A 16883-nucleotide genomic window follows, 5' to 3' on the forward strand; every position below is an offset into this window, starting at 1 on the left:
ATGTAGAATTATTACTATTTCTTTTCTTAAAGACTTAACAGACTTTTCCTTGAAAATGTGTGTTTTTGTTATTAGAGATTTTCAAATGCAAATTTAATTTCTTTGATACATATATATACAAATATATAGGCATATATACACACATGTATACACATATGTACATGCATATATATATAAGACAGGTTATTTTTCTTGAGTTATCTTCGTTACTTTATTTTTATTTTTATTTTTATTTTTGGCCAGTCCTGGGCCTTGGACTCAGGGCCTGAGCACTGTCCCTGGCTTCCTTTTGCTCAAGGCTAGCACTCTGCCACTTGAGCCACAGCGCCACTTCTGGCCGTTTTCTGTATATGTGGTGCTGGGGAATAGAACCCAGGGCCTCATGTATACGAGGCAGGCTCTCTTGCCACTAGGCCATATCCCCAGCCCCTATCTTCGTTACTTTAAAGAATTTTTTTCAATTTTATTTAAATTGTGTAATTTATGGGCATAAAGTTGTTCATAGTGCTCCCTCATAAATGTTACAATATCTGTAAATATTACAATTATACCATAAACCTTACAATACAGTAGGATCTGTAATGATGTTCCCTCTTTTGTTTTTGATACTGGTAGCTGTGCTTTCTTTTTTCTTTTTCTTTTCAGTGTTTTTAGTATCTTTAAGTAGTTGTACAAAGGAGATATTGTTTACCAAAGCAGTTTATGAATTCAGCACATCTTGATCAATGTGGCCCCTTTGTACTTTTCTCGCCCTCTCCTTCCCTTAATTTGTTATGTACTTTTTTTTGCCTTTTAACAAAACAGCTTATATTTACAATACACCTTGATCTGTGTCATCACTTCAACATCTTCACCCCCCTTCCACCCACCTCTTCCCTTATATTTCTCAATTCTGTCCTATGTACAATGAATTCTTGCCTGCATTCTCTGCTCTTCCCCCTTCATTCTACAATCTCTCTCCCTTTGGCCCCAACCTCCCTACCTCAAATTCCCATTTCGTGCTACTTACTTTGTTGGGCTTTGACTTAGTTTTTTTTAAAGATGTACATTATTTACGCTCACCATAGAGTCTATTCTACTTCAGTGAATTCATTTGTAACCCCTTGTTTAACACCCAGTGTGTTTACTTTATATTTATAGGTACATTTTAGCTACTACAAATAAGGAATAACATGCAAACCATATTTTTCTGAGTCTGACTTACTTCCAAGTCTTTCCATTTCCTTTACCAATAGTACAGTATCATTCTTTCTGATGAATGACTGACTAGAATTCCATTGTGTATATATACAGCCTAGATTATTTTCCCATATAAACGTAAAACTTTTATTGAATATTAATATATTTATGAGTACAAAACTTTATTATCTTTGAAGAACTAGATTTTTAAATTACATTCTAGAACATACTGTTGGGTAATAAATACTATATACTTTTGCTGATAGGTCACCATCATAGAATCCAATGATATTTTCATTGGCTGTAGAATTCTCACTTGACTTCAGTTTTGCTTTTGTTTTCTGTTGTGCCAGTCTTGAGGCTTGAACACACGGCCTAGTTGCTGTCCCTGAGCTTTTTTGCTCAAGGCTAGCATTCTGTCGCTTGAGTCACAGTTTCAATTCTCCCTTTTGATGGTTAATTAGAGATAATTTCATGACTTCCCTGCCTGGGCTAGCTTCAAACTGTGATCCTTACATCTAAGCCTCCTGAGTAGCCAGGATTACAAGCATGAGTTACCAGGGCCCAGCCCAGACATTTCCTTAAAAAAAAAACACAACCAAAAACACCTTTAAGATATTGCTCCATTGTATTTTGTTGTGCTCTTGGTTTTCTAATGAGAAATATAATTATTTAAGTTACTGTTCTGTATCTGGTAATTTGTTTTTTCTGTTTACAAAGTTTTCTGTGTCAACTTTCAAGTGGCTTGTCTAATGGCATATTTGAACATGACTTTCTTTGTTTATATATCTTTTTGAGATTGGCTGGTTAGATCTGTGAGTTCCTATCATTTCCAGTTTGAGACATTTTCAACCATTATTTCTTCCAAACTTTCTAATTTTTCATCATTTTCTGGCAATCCAGTGACATAAATGCCAATGAACCTTCTAATGTATTCTCACCTGCCTTTAAGGCTCTACTTAACTGTTAACTAGGTACTTTTGTTCTTTGGATGAGATCATTTCTATCTTCAAGTTCAATAAATTGCCTCTTTATTCTGGTATTGATCCCATTCAGTACATATTTAATCTTACATTATTTTTTCACTTCTAAGATTTTTGTTTAGTTCTCTTTCTAGTTTAGATTTCACTTCTGAGACAGTTATTTTATTTGTTTAGATAGTATTCAGCTGTTGATTTTTCCTTTGAGAATTAGTCACATTTTCCTGTTTATTTGTAAGTCAAGTAATTTACATCCTGGTCATTTTAAATACTGGTTATGAAATTCAAAATTCTATTAAAATCATCTAGATATTTGAGAAAACGTTTGTTATAAGCAAGCAATGAAGCAAGGTTGAAATCAGACTATAACTTGTTTTAGTGTCTTAGGCAGTGGTGCCAATTTCTGTTTTCAAAGTTCTGGCTCTACTGCTTTGGTTCTCTGCCTTATGCACAAACAATATGACAGAACTTGAGGAATTCCTCTTCTTCATTTCTGGTTTGGGGACTCCCTTTTCCCCCTTCCTAGTACTTAGAGTAAGTAAACAGTTATTCTCAAGAGTTTGCTGCATAAGGCATTTATATATTCCTTTTAATGGGGCTAATCTTCAAAAAGAAGATAAAAGTAACAAAAAAATCACACCCATATGAGTTATTTTAATTTTCTTTCCCCAGTCTGCTTGCTTTTATTTATTTTTGAATCCTTAGATTATTACTTTTAAAATTTCATCTATACTTTTTAGTTGCAATTATCTCAAATGAGAGGTTGTGCTGGGCTTACTCTATCTTTGTTTCTAAATGGCATTTTAAAATACACAAATGTAGATTATAAATATTGAAGCCTTAGATAAGTTGCTACTTTATGGTGGTAAAAGTTACTTGGTATTTAAAATATCAGATACTCTAAATATAAAAGATGGGAAAGCATCTCTTTGGACAAATAAAACAAATAAGCAGTTTCATTATTCACTTGGATACAATTAAATGATTAAAACAGTTATGCTCAGAGACCTTTCTAAAACAAAAGTCTTGTAAATTGTTTTGAAATACTAAAATCATATTATATTGAGTTAGCAAAATAAAAAATTGTCTTTTAAAAATTGTTTAATCTCTAGGATAGCCATAGCAGAAGATCACAATAGCTCAATAGCTATGCCCGTATGAACACAAACTCCAAGCTATGGAAATAAGTGGTATATCATTGTAGTTATCTTCAACATGTCATGTGAAACTATACCTTTTTTTTTCCTCTTGTATTCCCTTCTTGTGGTTTTACACCTGCTATTACTGTAACTGATCTTAATACCCCCGATACTGTATATACGTGTATTTGGAACTAGGGAAGGGAAAGGGGATACCAAAATCGAGAGACAAAGGATAAAAATACAAACCATTGCAATAGCAATACTTACAGAACCAATTGGTGTAAACCAACTGTACAACTCATGGGAGGAAGGGCAGTGGGGAGGGGGGAGATAGGGGAAAAACGAGGGGAGGAGGTAACAAGTTGGATAAGAAATGTACTCGCCTTACAGATGAAACTGTAACCCCTCTGTACTTCACTGACAATAAACAAGAAAAACAATTGTGCAATATTCTCTTGAGTCAACTACTACTTTGAAGAAAGTAAAAAGAAGGAATTGATCACTTATTCAGATTATTAAATTTGTGGTTTTCCTTTGAAAAACTTGTGAATTTTTTGTTAATATTTACATTATTCATATAAAAACTTGCATTTAGTATTTTCATATGAAATGGTTAATTTCTTGTTAAATTATTTATGGAAGTGTGTTCAAGTGTGTGTATGTGTGTGTGTATTTGTTTGTTTGTTTGAGACAAGGTCTTTATTGTATAGCTCAGGCAAGCTTGGAACTCATTGTGGAGCCTAGTCTTAAACTTAAGTCTTAAACTTTACATATTTAAGCTCTGCCTCCAAGTTCTAGGACTAAGTATACCTTATAATGCCCATCTTGAGGGTTTTGTTTTGTTTTTAGCAAGTATTTATTTTAGTACAATAGGGCTAAAGTAAGGAGAAAAAGAAAAGCGAAACAGTCCTTGTTCTACTACAAGGAAAGGGGAGTTAAAAACTCTTGAATTTTTTTGAAAAGAATATTTACTGAAAAGAATAATTGCTGGATGCTGGTGGCTCAAACCTGTAATCTCAGAAAGCTGAGATCTCAAAAACACAGTTTGAAGCCAGCCTGGGCAGGAAAGTCCGACATATTTATCCAATTGACCATCAAGCCAGAAGAAGGGCTGTGTCTAAAGTGGAACTGTGCTCAAGCACTGGTCTTGAAAAAAATATACTGAGTTTTTACCGAAAATTATTTTTACTCCATTGTTCTATATGTATGTGTGTATGTATGTTCTATATGTAGTATATGTCAGAATTGTGTACATTTATGTGTCGCTCCACTTACATGTTGTAACTAATGAGTAAACATAATATAATTTGAGATTCTTATGAGATTATGTAATGATGTTTATTGTATGCCCTTAATACATTATTATAAAAAGATGATCTTAGAAAGTAAATTATTTTTTCCAGAATCATTTCAAATGATATATTGCAACATTCATAGTACATTTTATTTTTATATGTAGCAGTATTTTGGACCTTTGGTTCAAACTTGAGGTATCTTATATAATTTATTGTTAAATTTGCTCCTGTTACATTGTCAGATAAAAATGACATTATGAAAACAAAAAATTTACATCCATCTTGAAGTGATTTAAAATTCATCTTTAGTTGTTAGCATTACTTTTACAATTTTTTGAAATTACTTCTTTTCCTCTTTTAGGTGCTCTGTGGATGTGTATAGTTTTAAATCCCCATTGCAAGTTGGAACAAAAGACCAGTTGGCTAAAACAGCTGAAAAAATGGAACAGCGTTGATGTCTGTCCGTGGGAAGATGGAAATCATGGCAGTGAATTGCCCAACTTAACCAATGCTCTGCCTCAGGGTGCAAATGCCAACCAAGGTGAGTCCATTGTAATATTCTTCACAGTTGATATCCACATCTTTGTGTATGTATGTGTATTTAGAATGGTGATTGGCACTATATGCGGAGATATGATTTTAACTACTTCAGAACTTAACTATTATTCAGGACTTTAATACATTTTGACTGTGAGTGTAAGCATGTGTTTTAATTGTGTTAGGTATCTTTGTACTCTTTGAGCATACTTTGTATGCTCAAAATATATAGATACATTTGTATGTGCTAAAGTAATATTTTATGAAACAAAGCATTAAAATGCTTGAGAAACTAATTTTCATCTCTTGGTCAATTCATATTGGGGCTGCTGTGTAATTAAACATTCTTAAGTTTAGAATATAGCAAGGAGAGACATTTTATGAGGAAACTGAGGGGCATAGGATGCTGTTTGTGTTTGGACTGGGTAAATTCTTTATTGGTAGGATTATGTAGTATATTTGTTCCCATCTAGAGCAGGCAAATAGTATCTTTCAGTCTCTGAAAGAACTCAGAAATCTCACATCTTTCTAAAAGAGCCTCTATCATTTCTATGTTGATTTTTCTTTCCTTCTCTGATTTTTCCATTTAGTTCAAATTCCCTCCATCTTTAAAAAATACTTCCTTGGCACCATGTTCCTCTGTAGTTTAGAATATTCTCTCTCCAAATTAAAGTGTTAAACTAATTAGGTTTTACAAATACAGTTTGATCCAGTTCATTCCACTATTTTTGCATGACTTTTGTGCCTTTTCTTTGATAATCAGGGGAATTTGAGACTAATTTAAAGCCATAGTAGAGGTGAAGTAGGATTTAAATGACATTTAAAGCATCTAGGATCAAGACTATTTGTTCTCTGTGTGTTGGCTACCTAAGGCATTGATATTACTAAAAAGGGGCTGTGCAATGTGCCAAGTTTGAGTGTAATGTTAGTAGAGTGTTTCAGTATCTATGAAGAAAGAAAATGAAGAAAGACTCCATAAAGTCTTGTCCAGTAAAAAGTTTTAGGACTTTGGAAAGCTCTCTTTTTCAAAAGACGTTTTAAATACATCCTGTCTTTATTGCTCAAGATGATTTTATTCAGTATTTGAAGAGAAAATAAACGTGCTTCTTATCCCCCTCCCCAATTATATGTTTCCTAGATGTTCAGAATTTTCAGCCTAAACTGTTGAATATTTGTTATTGTCTATTTCTAGAGAAGGGTTTGCTGATATCTACACAGACAGAATCTTTAATGTACTTCGGGTTTTTATACTTGGAAGTTTTTTGTGTGTTTCATTTCCCACTACTACTTAGGGATTGCCACTCTGATACATTAGACTTTTCTATTCATTGCTTACTTATTATGTTACCTTTGGTTAAATACAAATATTTCATAAGCCTCTTTAGCAAGCTGTTAAGAAGTGATCCAGTCTGAAAGATACCATAGTTTATTTCAGTTATAGTTTGATCTAGGCAGTATAAATTTAGGTCCTCGTTTCTTGAAAGTAATAATTCATAGCTATGTGTCTAAGTGTACCAAGGTACCAGCTTTTAACACAGTACCTAATCCCTTCTGAGGGGCTATTAGGAAAGACATCCCTACAGGTAGTGCTAGCATCTCTGCCGAATCCAGAAGCCAGGCCATTACAACTGGACTTAGTGTTGAAATGGGCAGATCACAGGCAGCATTTCATGTATTAACACATTAAAGTGAATGTGAAGGTTTATAGGCCTACCTTTGTTGAGGAATATGGTTACAATTAACAATATTGGAATCTATATACTTTGAAAGATATGTGTACAAGAATTAGAATTTCCCCTTTTCTGCTTTTTATTGGGGCAGGGGAGGGGAACTGGTCCTGGGGCTTGAACTCAGGGCCCGAGTGCTTTTCCTGAGTGTTTTTGCTCAAGGCTAGCACACTACCACTTGAGCCACAGCTCTACTTCTGTGTGTGTGTGTGTGTGTGTGTGTGTGTGTGTGTGTGTGTGTGTACGCACGCGCATGCATGTATGTTGGTAATTTTTTGGAGATAGGAGTCCCATAGACTTTACTGCCTGGGCTGGCTTTGAACTGTTTTCTGCAGATCTTAGCCTTAGCTAGGATTCTAGGTGTGAGCCACCTGCACCCAGCTCCCTTTTGCTGTGAATAACTTCTCAAGGTTAATAGTACATATACTTTATTTTTAAAACTCTTAAAAATTTGGGGCTCAATGGCTTAGCTTGTAGTGCCCTGGGTTCAAACCTGGATAGTATCACAAAAAAAAATTCTCATTATTTTTTGTGTTAATCATTCAAAATTTTTAGTCATGGCAGTCTTTTTTCTATTCTTTTTCAGACCTATAGCAAAAACTAAATGAATAGACATCAAGATAAAAGTTGATGATAGTTGGTTGTTGTTGGTTCATGCCTATATAATCTTAGCTACTCAGGAGGCTGAGATCTGAGGATCATGGTTTGAAGCCAGCCTGGACAGGAAAGTCCGTGTGACTCTGAACTCCAATTAATTACAGAAAAAACTGAAAGTGGCCCTGTCATTCAAGTAGTAGAGCACTAGCTTTTAGCAAAAAGAGCTCAGGAGATAGTTCAAGCCCCAGGACCAGCTTAATAAAACAAAATGTTGACCGTATTTTTGACACCAAATCAAACTAGATTTTCAGTTGTTCATTTTTTTGTGTGTGCTGATACAGGGAACTTGGGATCTTGTGTTGTTGCTTGTAGCTGGTGCTATATTACTTGAGCCATGCAACCCTTTATGCTGGTTAATTAGCAATAGAGTCTCTTGGACATTTCTGGCTTCAAAGTGCTAGCCTCACATCTCAGCTTCCTGAGTACCTAGGAATACACATGTGAGCATCAACATCCAGCAACTGTGCATCCTTAATAATTGTATTTCTCTCTATTTTTATGTATTTTACATATTACTTTATTTACTTATTTTCATTCATGAGAATTTGTTTTTTGTTGTTACTTAAGTGCTCTTGTTCTCAGCTAACCATTGTTTAAAACCTCTGCATGCCATCTTTGTTTCTCTTTGCTTAACACAGTCATAGGTAAAAACATGTAATCATTACAGTTTAACTTTTTCACCAAATAAGACTCTACGGCTTGCTTTTATTTATTAGTATCACAGATAGTGGGGCAAGTCAACATGTAAAACTCATTCTTTTAATACATGCATAATACTAAATTGCTATTTAAATTCTCTTTAGATATAAAATACAGTATTTAAGCTAAACAAAATCAATGAAATCACAAAACCACTTAAAGTTACTTATGTGTGACCTGATTTGATTGATTGTAAGAGATCATATAACCCATTTCTTTCTGGGTATGGGCATATTTTTTCTGTTCTACACAGCAAAAAGCCCTAATAGATTTAAAAAGCAGTAATAGGTGGGGCATACCTTTCCATTCTACCGTGTGTACAGGATGCTAGTAAGGACTCTACGGAGGGGTCATAACAGATACATCATTATTTATGCCTCTTAAATTTATCTGTCACCCATAGGTTTTGATATGTCTGCCATCCAGATACAGATATTTCAGCTAAAGTAATATTGCTGTTAAAGACATATCATACTATAGAAAGCCCAATGACTGCAACAACCTCATCTTCCTTTGTACACTATAAACCTAGAATCTTGAACAGTGAAGATAAGAGTGATCAATAATTTTTTTATTGAAGTAGGAATTTCTTCGGTGTTAGGCTATATGTTAATGATATAATGGTGCCTAAGTTACTTTCTTCCCTCTATGAGCTTACAGAGTCCTAATATTATTATCTGTGAAATAAGAGAAACAGGAAAAGAAACAAGCACTTACAGAGCAATTGATATAGTATCATAGTCTTTGCTTCTACCAGCAGAATAAAGAGACTGAACCACATGAATTTTCCAGTATCTTCCTCTTAGCTCACTTTTTTGATGTTTGTAATTTCCTTTCTGTTTGTACTTAGCAAGTGGTCCAGAGACAGGAAGATGGAACCCTATTATAAGAAAGGTCTAGATCTTGCTTTTCATTTAGTTGATTCTCAGAGCAATAATCCCTTGTACTTGAGCTAAGAACACATACATGAAAATAGTTCATTACTCCAGTTTCAATGGAGAATTTATTAAAATTTATGTCATAAAGGTAAGTTTGGAGTGGGGACTCAAGGGGAGGAACTGCAGGTTACCTCTTTAGGAGTTGAATACTCCCAGGAGCAGAGGTGAGAATATCCTTTATTCCCCAAACATTTCTTTTCTTTGTCAGGTCCTGAAACTTGAACCCTCTTCGGAGTGTATGCTTCTGCTCTTTTGTGATGCCCCCAGCATATGCTATGCTGGGGGCATCACACCAGTCATGGAACCTGCCCAGGAGTCAGGAGGCAGCCTGTAGGGGCAAGGTAAGTGCGCTGGTTTGTTTTGTAGCTATGTTGTGTGGCTTTGTGAAATGTTAAATACATGCATTTATGCCCCTTGGGATATAAAGTGGCATTTAATCATTATATCCCAAGAAGCATAATCATTTTTAATTGTGCAAAACCGCACAATATAGTTAAAAAATACAACCAAAAGCACAACCCTTATGCATACTTTGAGGCTGACTGCATCTTCCTGAAAGGTTCCATGGCTGGTGTCACATCTCTTGCATAGTGTTTGTAAGAGCTGCTGATCCAATCAGGGGAAGCGCACCATAGCACCTCAGAAGTGGGGAGCAGTGAATTGACATGTGAAATTTTTTTTGGCAAGTGTCTCTTTTGAGTGTATTTGACGTGAAAACTAGACTTGACAATTCTTTTCACAGAATGCCTTAATACATAGCTTTAATGGCTACAGAATGTTTGTGTTTGATAAAACAAGAAAATGAATAGTGGCTCTTTGGGCTTGACTACCTTTTAGCACTTAGGATATGAGACTATTCTATTCATCCTTCTGCTTAGGGGGATGCAAGACAGTGTGTGGAAGTGTGTTCATGAACATCTGGCCACAAAATGATATGGCTGGTTTAGTCATGTGTGAATAATAGCTGACATGGCTTTCTGAATTGCGGAAAAAACAGATTCATCGAACAGGCCACATCGGACGGTGTTCACGCGAGCCATTGAAGCATGTGATCTCCACTGGCAGGATAGCCACTTGCAGCACATTATCAGCAGTGACCTATACACCAACTACTGTTACCATGACGACACTGAAAACTCTCTCTTTGACTCGAGAGGGTGGCCCCTCTGGCATGGTAAGTGACCAAACCGGAAAGACATTCCATGACTTACTTCTTTGTTTAGTTTCTATAGCATTATTGGAGTGGGAGGTAGAAAACTAAGGGATTCAATGGGAGATGGATGAACGCTTGGCGCAGTAGAAGCTGAAATTTTCATTGAAATCCAAGTTCAGAAATGGCATCTCCTATCTTATTTGAGAGAAACATCTATTTAATCCTGCTTTATAGTGATACTGGCAACATTATCCCCCTGGCTTTCTGTTGTAGAACATGTTCCTACAGCCTGTGCAAGAGTGGATGCTTTACGCTCTCATGGGTACCCCAGAGAAGCACTGAGACTGGCAATAGCCATTGTTAACACGCTACGAAGACAGCAACAAAAACAGTTGGAAATGTTCCGGACTCAAAAAAAAGGTGAATATGAAAGAGTTTGTTACCATTAGAATGAGTATTCTTGAGATGGCAACCCTAGATTTTGGTTTTTAAAACTGTAGAGCTTTAGAAATATCCTACTTACACGCTCTTAAAACTATTTAACAAATGCTCTGTAAAAGAATTGAAGCCCCATTTTTCTAAGTTCAATGTCACAACGTTAAAAAGAAACATTTCTATTTTTTTCTATATATGTGGTGCTGAGGAATCGAACCCAGGGCTTCAGGAATATGAGGCAAGCACTCTGCCACTAGGCCATATTCCCAACCCTTAGTTCTAATTTTTAAGAAGGATTTTTTGTTTGAGTAATAAATATGCCTGGATTATCCAAGCTTAGAGTTAGTCAAACACCTTATTATGTGCAAATGTATTTAATTCTAACAGTAAGGGCTCTGGGGATAGACTGACTGACTTGAACCTCAGCATTAAGTCTCAGCTGAGCAACTTTAGGCAATGACATCTCTGATTTAGATTCCTCTTTTGTAGAATGAGGCTGAGTAATGGACCTATTTCTTAGAGCTGCTGGTATCAATATAGTTAATTTCTGTAAAGTACTTAAAACAAGTCTTAGCATTCCTAAGACATGATAATTTTTAAAACAGGGCATATTATTTATTCAAAGAGACAGGACACAACTTCTGGATTTATCAAGTTCTGTAAGTGACATTTGATGAACTGTCAACTGACAGAGTAAATTTAACTTCTTTTTATCTTTTTTTATTGATCTTTTCAATTTTGAATAATTACAAAAGTGATATTCCATACTTAAGGCACTGATCAGATTGCAAAACGTATGTGCTTTATCTAGTTATGTACTTCTTGATCCATCTTTAGGGTATAAATTTTACTTTTATGTTTCTTTAGCTGGTTTGGTTGGTTTTTACTCTGTGATTTTACATTAATTAATCTTTTTTGATGTTCTCCTTCCCTTCCCTAATTCAGACAAACATATATACAATACCCAGGGTACCAAAATCAAATGCAGTGACAACAGAGGCTAAACCCTAGGGAAGATAAACAAAAGAAAAAGAAATAATTTCACATAATGTGTTAAAATAACAATGATAAATCACTTGTTTCCATATCTTGGAATTCATTTTGCTTAGCATCATCTTATGTGATCATATGTATACAGCTATTGAGCTATTGTGATTACTTTCTAGGAATATCCTAGACATATCAAAATGGTAAGACAAAGGGTAAAAGGCGAACGAATGCAACAGCAATGCTTACAAGACAATATGCTGTAAACCATCCAACTCGAGGTGGGGGAATTGAGGAGAAGGGGCAATTGAGGAGGAGGGAAGGTGGGGAAAAACTGAGGGAGGAGGTAACAAGTTTGACAATAAATAAACTCACTACCTTACATATGTAAACTGTAACCCCTCTGTACATCACCTTGACAATAAAATTTTTTTAAAAAAGAATAATCTTAGTTACTATTCAGCTTGTTTTTCCTTGGTTATATTTTAATCCTTTGGACATTATACACATACCTTGAGGAACAACTAATTTATTAAATGTTGTTGCAATAGAGTTTGGAAGTAGTAGTCTTAACTTTTAGTGCCTTCATTATTGGAAGTACTATGAATGTTAAATAGCACTGTCTTTTTTATACAGTGAAAAAAATCAAGTTATAATTTAAAGCAAAGGAAAAGGAGCTCAATGAGATCTGAATATAAATAACCTTGATATATAGTTACTTTGGTTCTCTTTGCTAGACTCCAGAAAATTTTTAAAAAGTCTTCTCTTTCTATGGGCTGGGGATATGGCCTAGTGGCAAGAGTGCCTGCCTCATATACATGAGGCCCTGGGTTCGATTCCCCAGCACCACATATACAGAAAATGGCCAGAAGTGGCTCAAGTGGCAGAGTGCTAGCCTTGAGCAAAAAGAAGCCAGGGACAGTGCTCAGGCCCTGAGTCCAAGGCCCAGGACTGGCAAAAAAAAAAATTCTTCTCTTTCTAAACTTACACATTCACAAACTCATTGACCACAATTTTTATTTCTGAATAATATAGGCTAGAGAAAATATGACAGATTCTGAAATGTAAAAAGAATGTGCTCATGATGATCATTTGATTTTTAAATCACATAAATTTTGCTAAGAATTGTTGGCCTTTAAATTTAATTTAGTGGAAAGTTATAATATTTAAGAAATAAATGCAAAGTATAAAATATTTTATTTAGAATGAAACATGCATATTAGTTACAGTACTATAATTTTCTTTCAGATCATTCTACTGACTTAGATATAGGCCATTCTTAGATCCATTTTTCTTTTATTCTGCAGCCATTATTTTAGACTTTTTTTTCCCTCTGTCTCTGTCTCTGTCTCTGTCACTGACAATACTAAGGTTTGAGCTCAGGGAGGGCCTTGAGCTTGTGCTAAACAATTGCTCTATCACTTGAGCCACTCCACAGTCCTTTTTTATGTTGGTTATTTTCAAGATAGGATCTTCTTTATGCTTAGACCAACCTGGACTGAGATCCTCCTACTTTTGCTTCCCTTTGTTGTTAGAGTGGTATGTGCATATCACTGTAACTATCTCTGATTAAGATGAATGGAGTCTTTCTAACTTTTATGCCTAGAGTATCCACAAACTGTGATTCTCTGAGCTACGATTGAAGGCCTAAGCCACTGTGCTCAGCTCAGATTATTCTTCAGTATTACTATGTGTTATGCCTGCATCATTCCTTGATTTTTTGTTATTGTTTGTCCATATTTAAAGACCACATTTTTGTAGTTACTGTAAATACAAGGTGACCTAACAGTTGTTAATGGACCAAGATAAAGTAAGTATAGTGTCTCAATATTTTCCATGCTATGTGGCATAATTTATTAGCTTCTTGATATTGACAAAACAAAAACAATTTTTCCTCTTTCTGGTTTATTTCTCCCATTTCTTCAGTTTCCAAGACTTGTTGGTGTAACCACAGCACTTCCCTTTTCCATAGACATGTATGTATATGTGTGTATATTACCAAACATACGTATTTGGCTATTCACACAACTAGTGCTCATGTTTCTTTTATTCATGCATGTGAGAGCAAGTGACAAAAATCAAAGTAAAGTACCTTTCTGAAGAGTTTAGAACATACTTCAGTATATTTTAATACATTGTACCAAGCCATTTTTTAGGTTTATATATTGGTGGTAATTCAAAATGAGAAGAAATCTTGAATCTATGGAATGACTCTTTGGCTAGTTATAAGTTAATTTTTCTACATATATATTTTCTTGCCCATATCAATTTTATTATATTTTCTTTTAAGAAGAAACTATTGGTATTTTAATAAATACATCTTAAAACATTTACAGCATTTTTCCCTCGGTACTCCATATTGAAACTTGAAAGTGCTAACGTTCTGTTAAGGAAATGAAAAGAATATTTTCCTCCAACTATATTAGCTTCTGCTGTTATTCACCTTTGTGGCTACAGAAATCCTCTCCTAAATTATACATCCATAGTAAAGAAGACTGCTATATAGTGACAGGAGTCTAACTTAATGATATTTATGTGGAAATCCAACACTAATCCAGGCTGTAGCTGCTCTCAAGTCTTCAATGTACTTGGCCCAATGAGTGCTGACTTATAGAGCTGGATATCATAATATAGTTGTAGAATTATCCAACTTTTCTTTCTAGGGACTTCTTTATCCTCTCTAGTGCCATTCCTAATGAAGCATTTGGATGGATAAGAGAAAGGGAGAGTGTCCCTAGCTTCTCAGAAGAGAATTTACAATTAACTTTTCCTCATGACATGATTTAATATTATGAGGAGTAATATTAGCTCAATACATTGGACACATAAGTTAAATAGGTGTTTGAGAGCTATCCTGGGGATTTGATACCATTTATTTTGATGTACAGCTTGAACCTTTAGAATAGTTCACAAAATGGGAGACTATGGGACCTTTGGATTGATTTATTTTAATTAAAGGGACATTTCCATCTAAATTCATTACTAATTTTTCAGGGTGCTGTTATAAATTAGTAAAGCCTGCCTTATTCCTGCATCTCTCCTTTCATCTCCCTTTTCTCCATCTCTCATTTCCTTTATTTATACAGAGCTACCCCATAAAAGCATAACCTCAATAACCAATCTGGAAGGCTGGGTTGGACATCCCCTAGACCCTGTGGGCACGCTCTTCAGTAGCCTCATGGAAGCCTGCCACATTGATGATGAAAACTTCTCTGGGTTCTCTGATTTTACAGGTAAAGCCATTGACATTTGACTGATGTTTTTGCTTATAGTATTTTATAAAGCCATGTAGTTCATAGTCTGTACGAGTAGCATTGAGAAGGAGGAAATTGGCACTGTTGCTTTTCAGGAAGGCTTCCCTAGACTGGAAAGATTCAGAAAAGCCAAAAGTTACAGTTACAGCAGTCTGTGTCAAGAATCTTGAACATACTATCTTCTGACCAATGATTCTACATCTGAGAATGTATCTGTCTGCATTTGTGATTATAAAGTTAAAATACAGATAACAAAATAAGGATTAAAAATAGGGAGGTACACCATAGTATTAATAATTAGAAATTTCAGTTTGGTTGCCTTTTAAGTTTGTGTTCGCATTAAAAGTGAATTAAATGTTTTAACTCTATTTTAAGAGGAGTAATAAATGACAATCATTTTTTTCACACATTTCTTTAAAATAGTTGAAAATTTCTCCATGGCCACTGGTGAATCTTAGAAGCATTCTGCCAAAAATTATTCAAGGGCAGTGGGTGGAGGTAAAGAATGGAGTATTAGAATAAGGATTGTCCCATTGTTAAGAGGGGATATGGAGGTTCACTGTCTTGTCCATCATTGTGTTCCCTGGGGTGGTGGCCTTCATGGGTTAGGGATGATCCAAACTCTGCCAAGAAGGTGTGAGTCTCACAAATAAACTGACTAAGAATGGTATACTTAAGGGAAGGAGTCCAGTATTTTAACTCTTCTGAACAACTAATGAACTATTTAATAAAATGAATACCAGGAAGAGGAAATATTTTCTGGAGATAGGGGGCAAGGAGAGAGGGGGACATTGGAATGGAAGGAAGAAAGGTGAGCAAATGCAGTCATTGTATTCCATGTGCTTCATGAAAAAGTTGAACAACGTAACTTGAGGGGAGGAATTGGAGGGAGGAAATGGGGGAGAATGATAGAGAGGGTGACAGTGGTCAAGGTGCATTGCTTTCATAACCTGACTTATAGAACTGAAACATCTTTGTACAACTACTTTACTAATTAAAAAACAAGGTATGAGTCTGAATTTACTTTCCTTAGAAGTTGGATGGGAGAAGTTTACAATTTCTAATAGAAGCACTTCAATAGAGACAAGAGAATACTTGAAGAATCATCCCTCTAATGATAACTGATGACTCACAAAAAGGACCTTAAAATTGAGTTACATATGTTATGTTGTGAGATATTTTTATTACAAATTTCAACATTGTAATTGCAGTATGGAAACATTTTAATGCCAGTATTATAACCATATATTAATCACAAAATAGTAGGTTATATTATGAAATTGTGGCAACTGTAATTTTACTTTTAGTATCTATTTTTACTCTTAAGGAGTCTTATTGTAATGTTTTCTTTGTTGACTCCTTTTCAATGGGAAAATATTTCTAGGTAGATATTTCATAAAGTATACACTGAATACATGTTTTACAAAATATACAGATAGTCATTAATGGTTACTTTTGAAAAGATAGTAGAAGAACTATACTTTAACCTAAGAATTATATTTTCTGTCTTTCTTATAAGTAAGTCAATAGTTCATTTATTACAACTGGGAGGAATAGTTAAAACTGTCAAAGTTCCTGCAAAAGTAGTGTGTAACTCTGCTTTTTCTTTTTTGGGACATTTATACAGAAAATATGGGTCAGTGCAAGTCTCTGGAATACCAGCATCTCCCCGCACACAAGTTCCTAGAGGAAGGGGAATCCTATGTCACCCTGGCTGTGGAAGTAGCCCTGATAGGGCTCGGGCAGCAGCGGATCATGCCTGATGGGCTGTACACACAAGAGAAAGTCTGCCGGAATGAGGAGCAGCTCATTTCTAAGCTTCAGGAAATTGAATTGGATGATACACTGGTGAAAATTTTTCGCAAGCAAGCAGTCTTCCTATTAGAAGGTAGCTTGATGA

General features: G+C 35.1%; 1 protein-coding gene across 1 annotated transcript in view; it reads left to right on the plus strand.

The window, feature by feature from the left end:
• The window catches only part of Zswim6 (zinc finger SWIM-type containing 6), a 181295-nt gene that overhangs the window by 149725 nt on the left and 14687 nt on the right, over window positions 1-16883 (plus strand). The window contains exons 5-9 of the mRNA XM_048368406.1: window positions 4958-5137; window positions 10152-10328; window positions 10581-10727; window positions 14816-14962; window positions 16611-16871. Coding sequence (XP_048224363.1) covers window positions 4958-5137; window positions 10152-10328; window positions 10581-10727; window positions 14816-14962; window positions 16611-16871 — 912 coding nt within the window. The remainder of the gene's footprint in view (window positions 1-4957; window positions 5138-10151; window positions 10329-10580; window positions 10728-14815; window positions 14963-16610; window positions 16872-16883) is intronic.

This window comes from Perognathus longimembris, chromosome 19 (assembly GCF_023159225.1).
Source record: "Perognathus longimembris pacificus isolate PPM17 chromosome 19, ASM2315922v1, whole genome shotgun sequence".
NCBI lineage: Eukaryota > Metazoa > Chordata > Mammalia > Rodentia > Heteromyidae > Perognathus > Perognathus longimembris.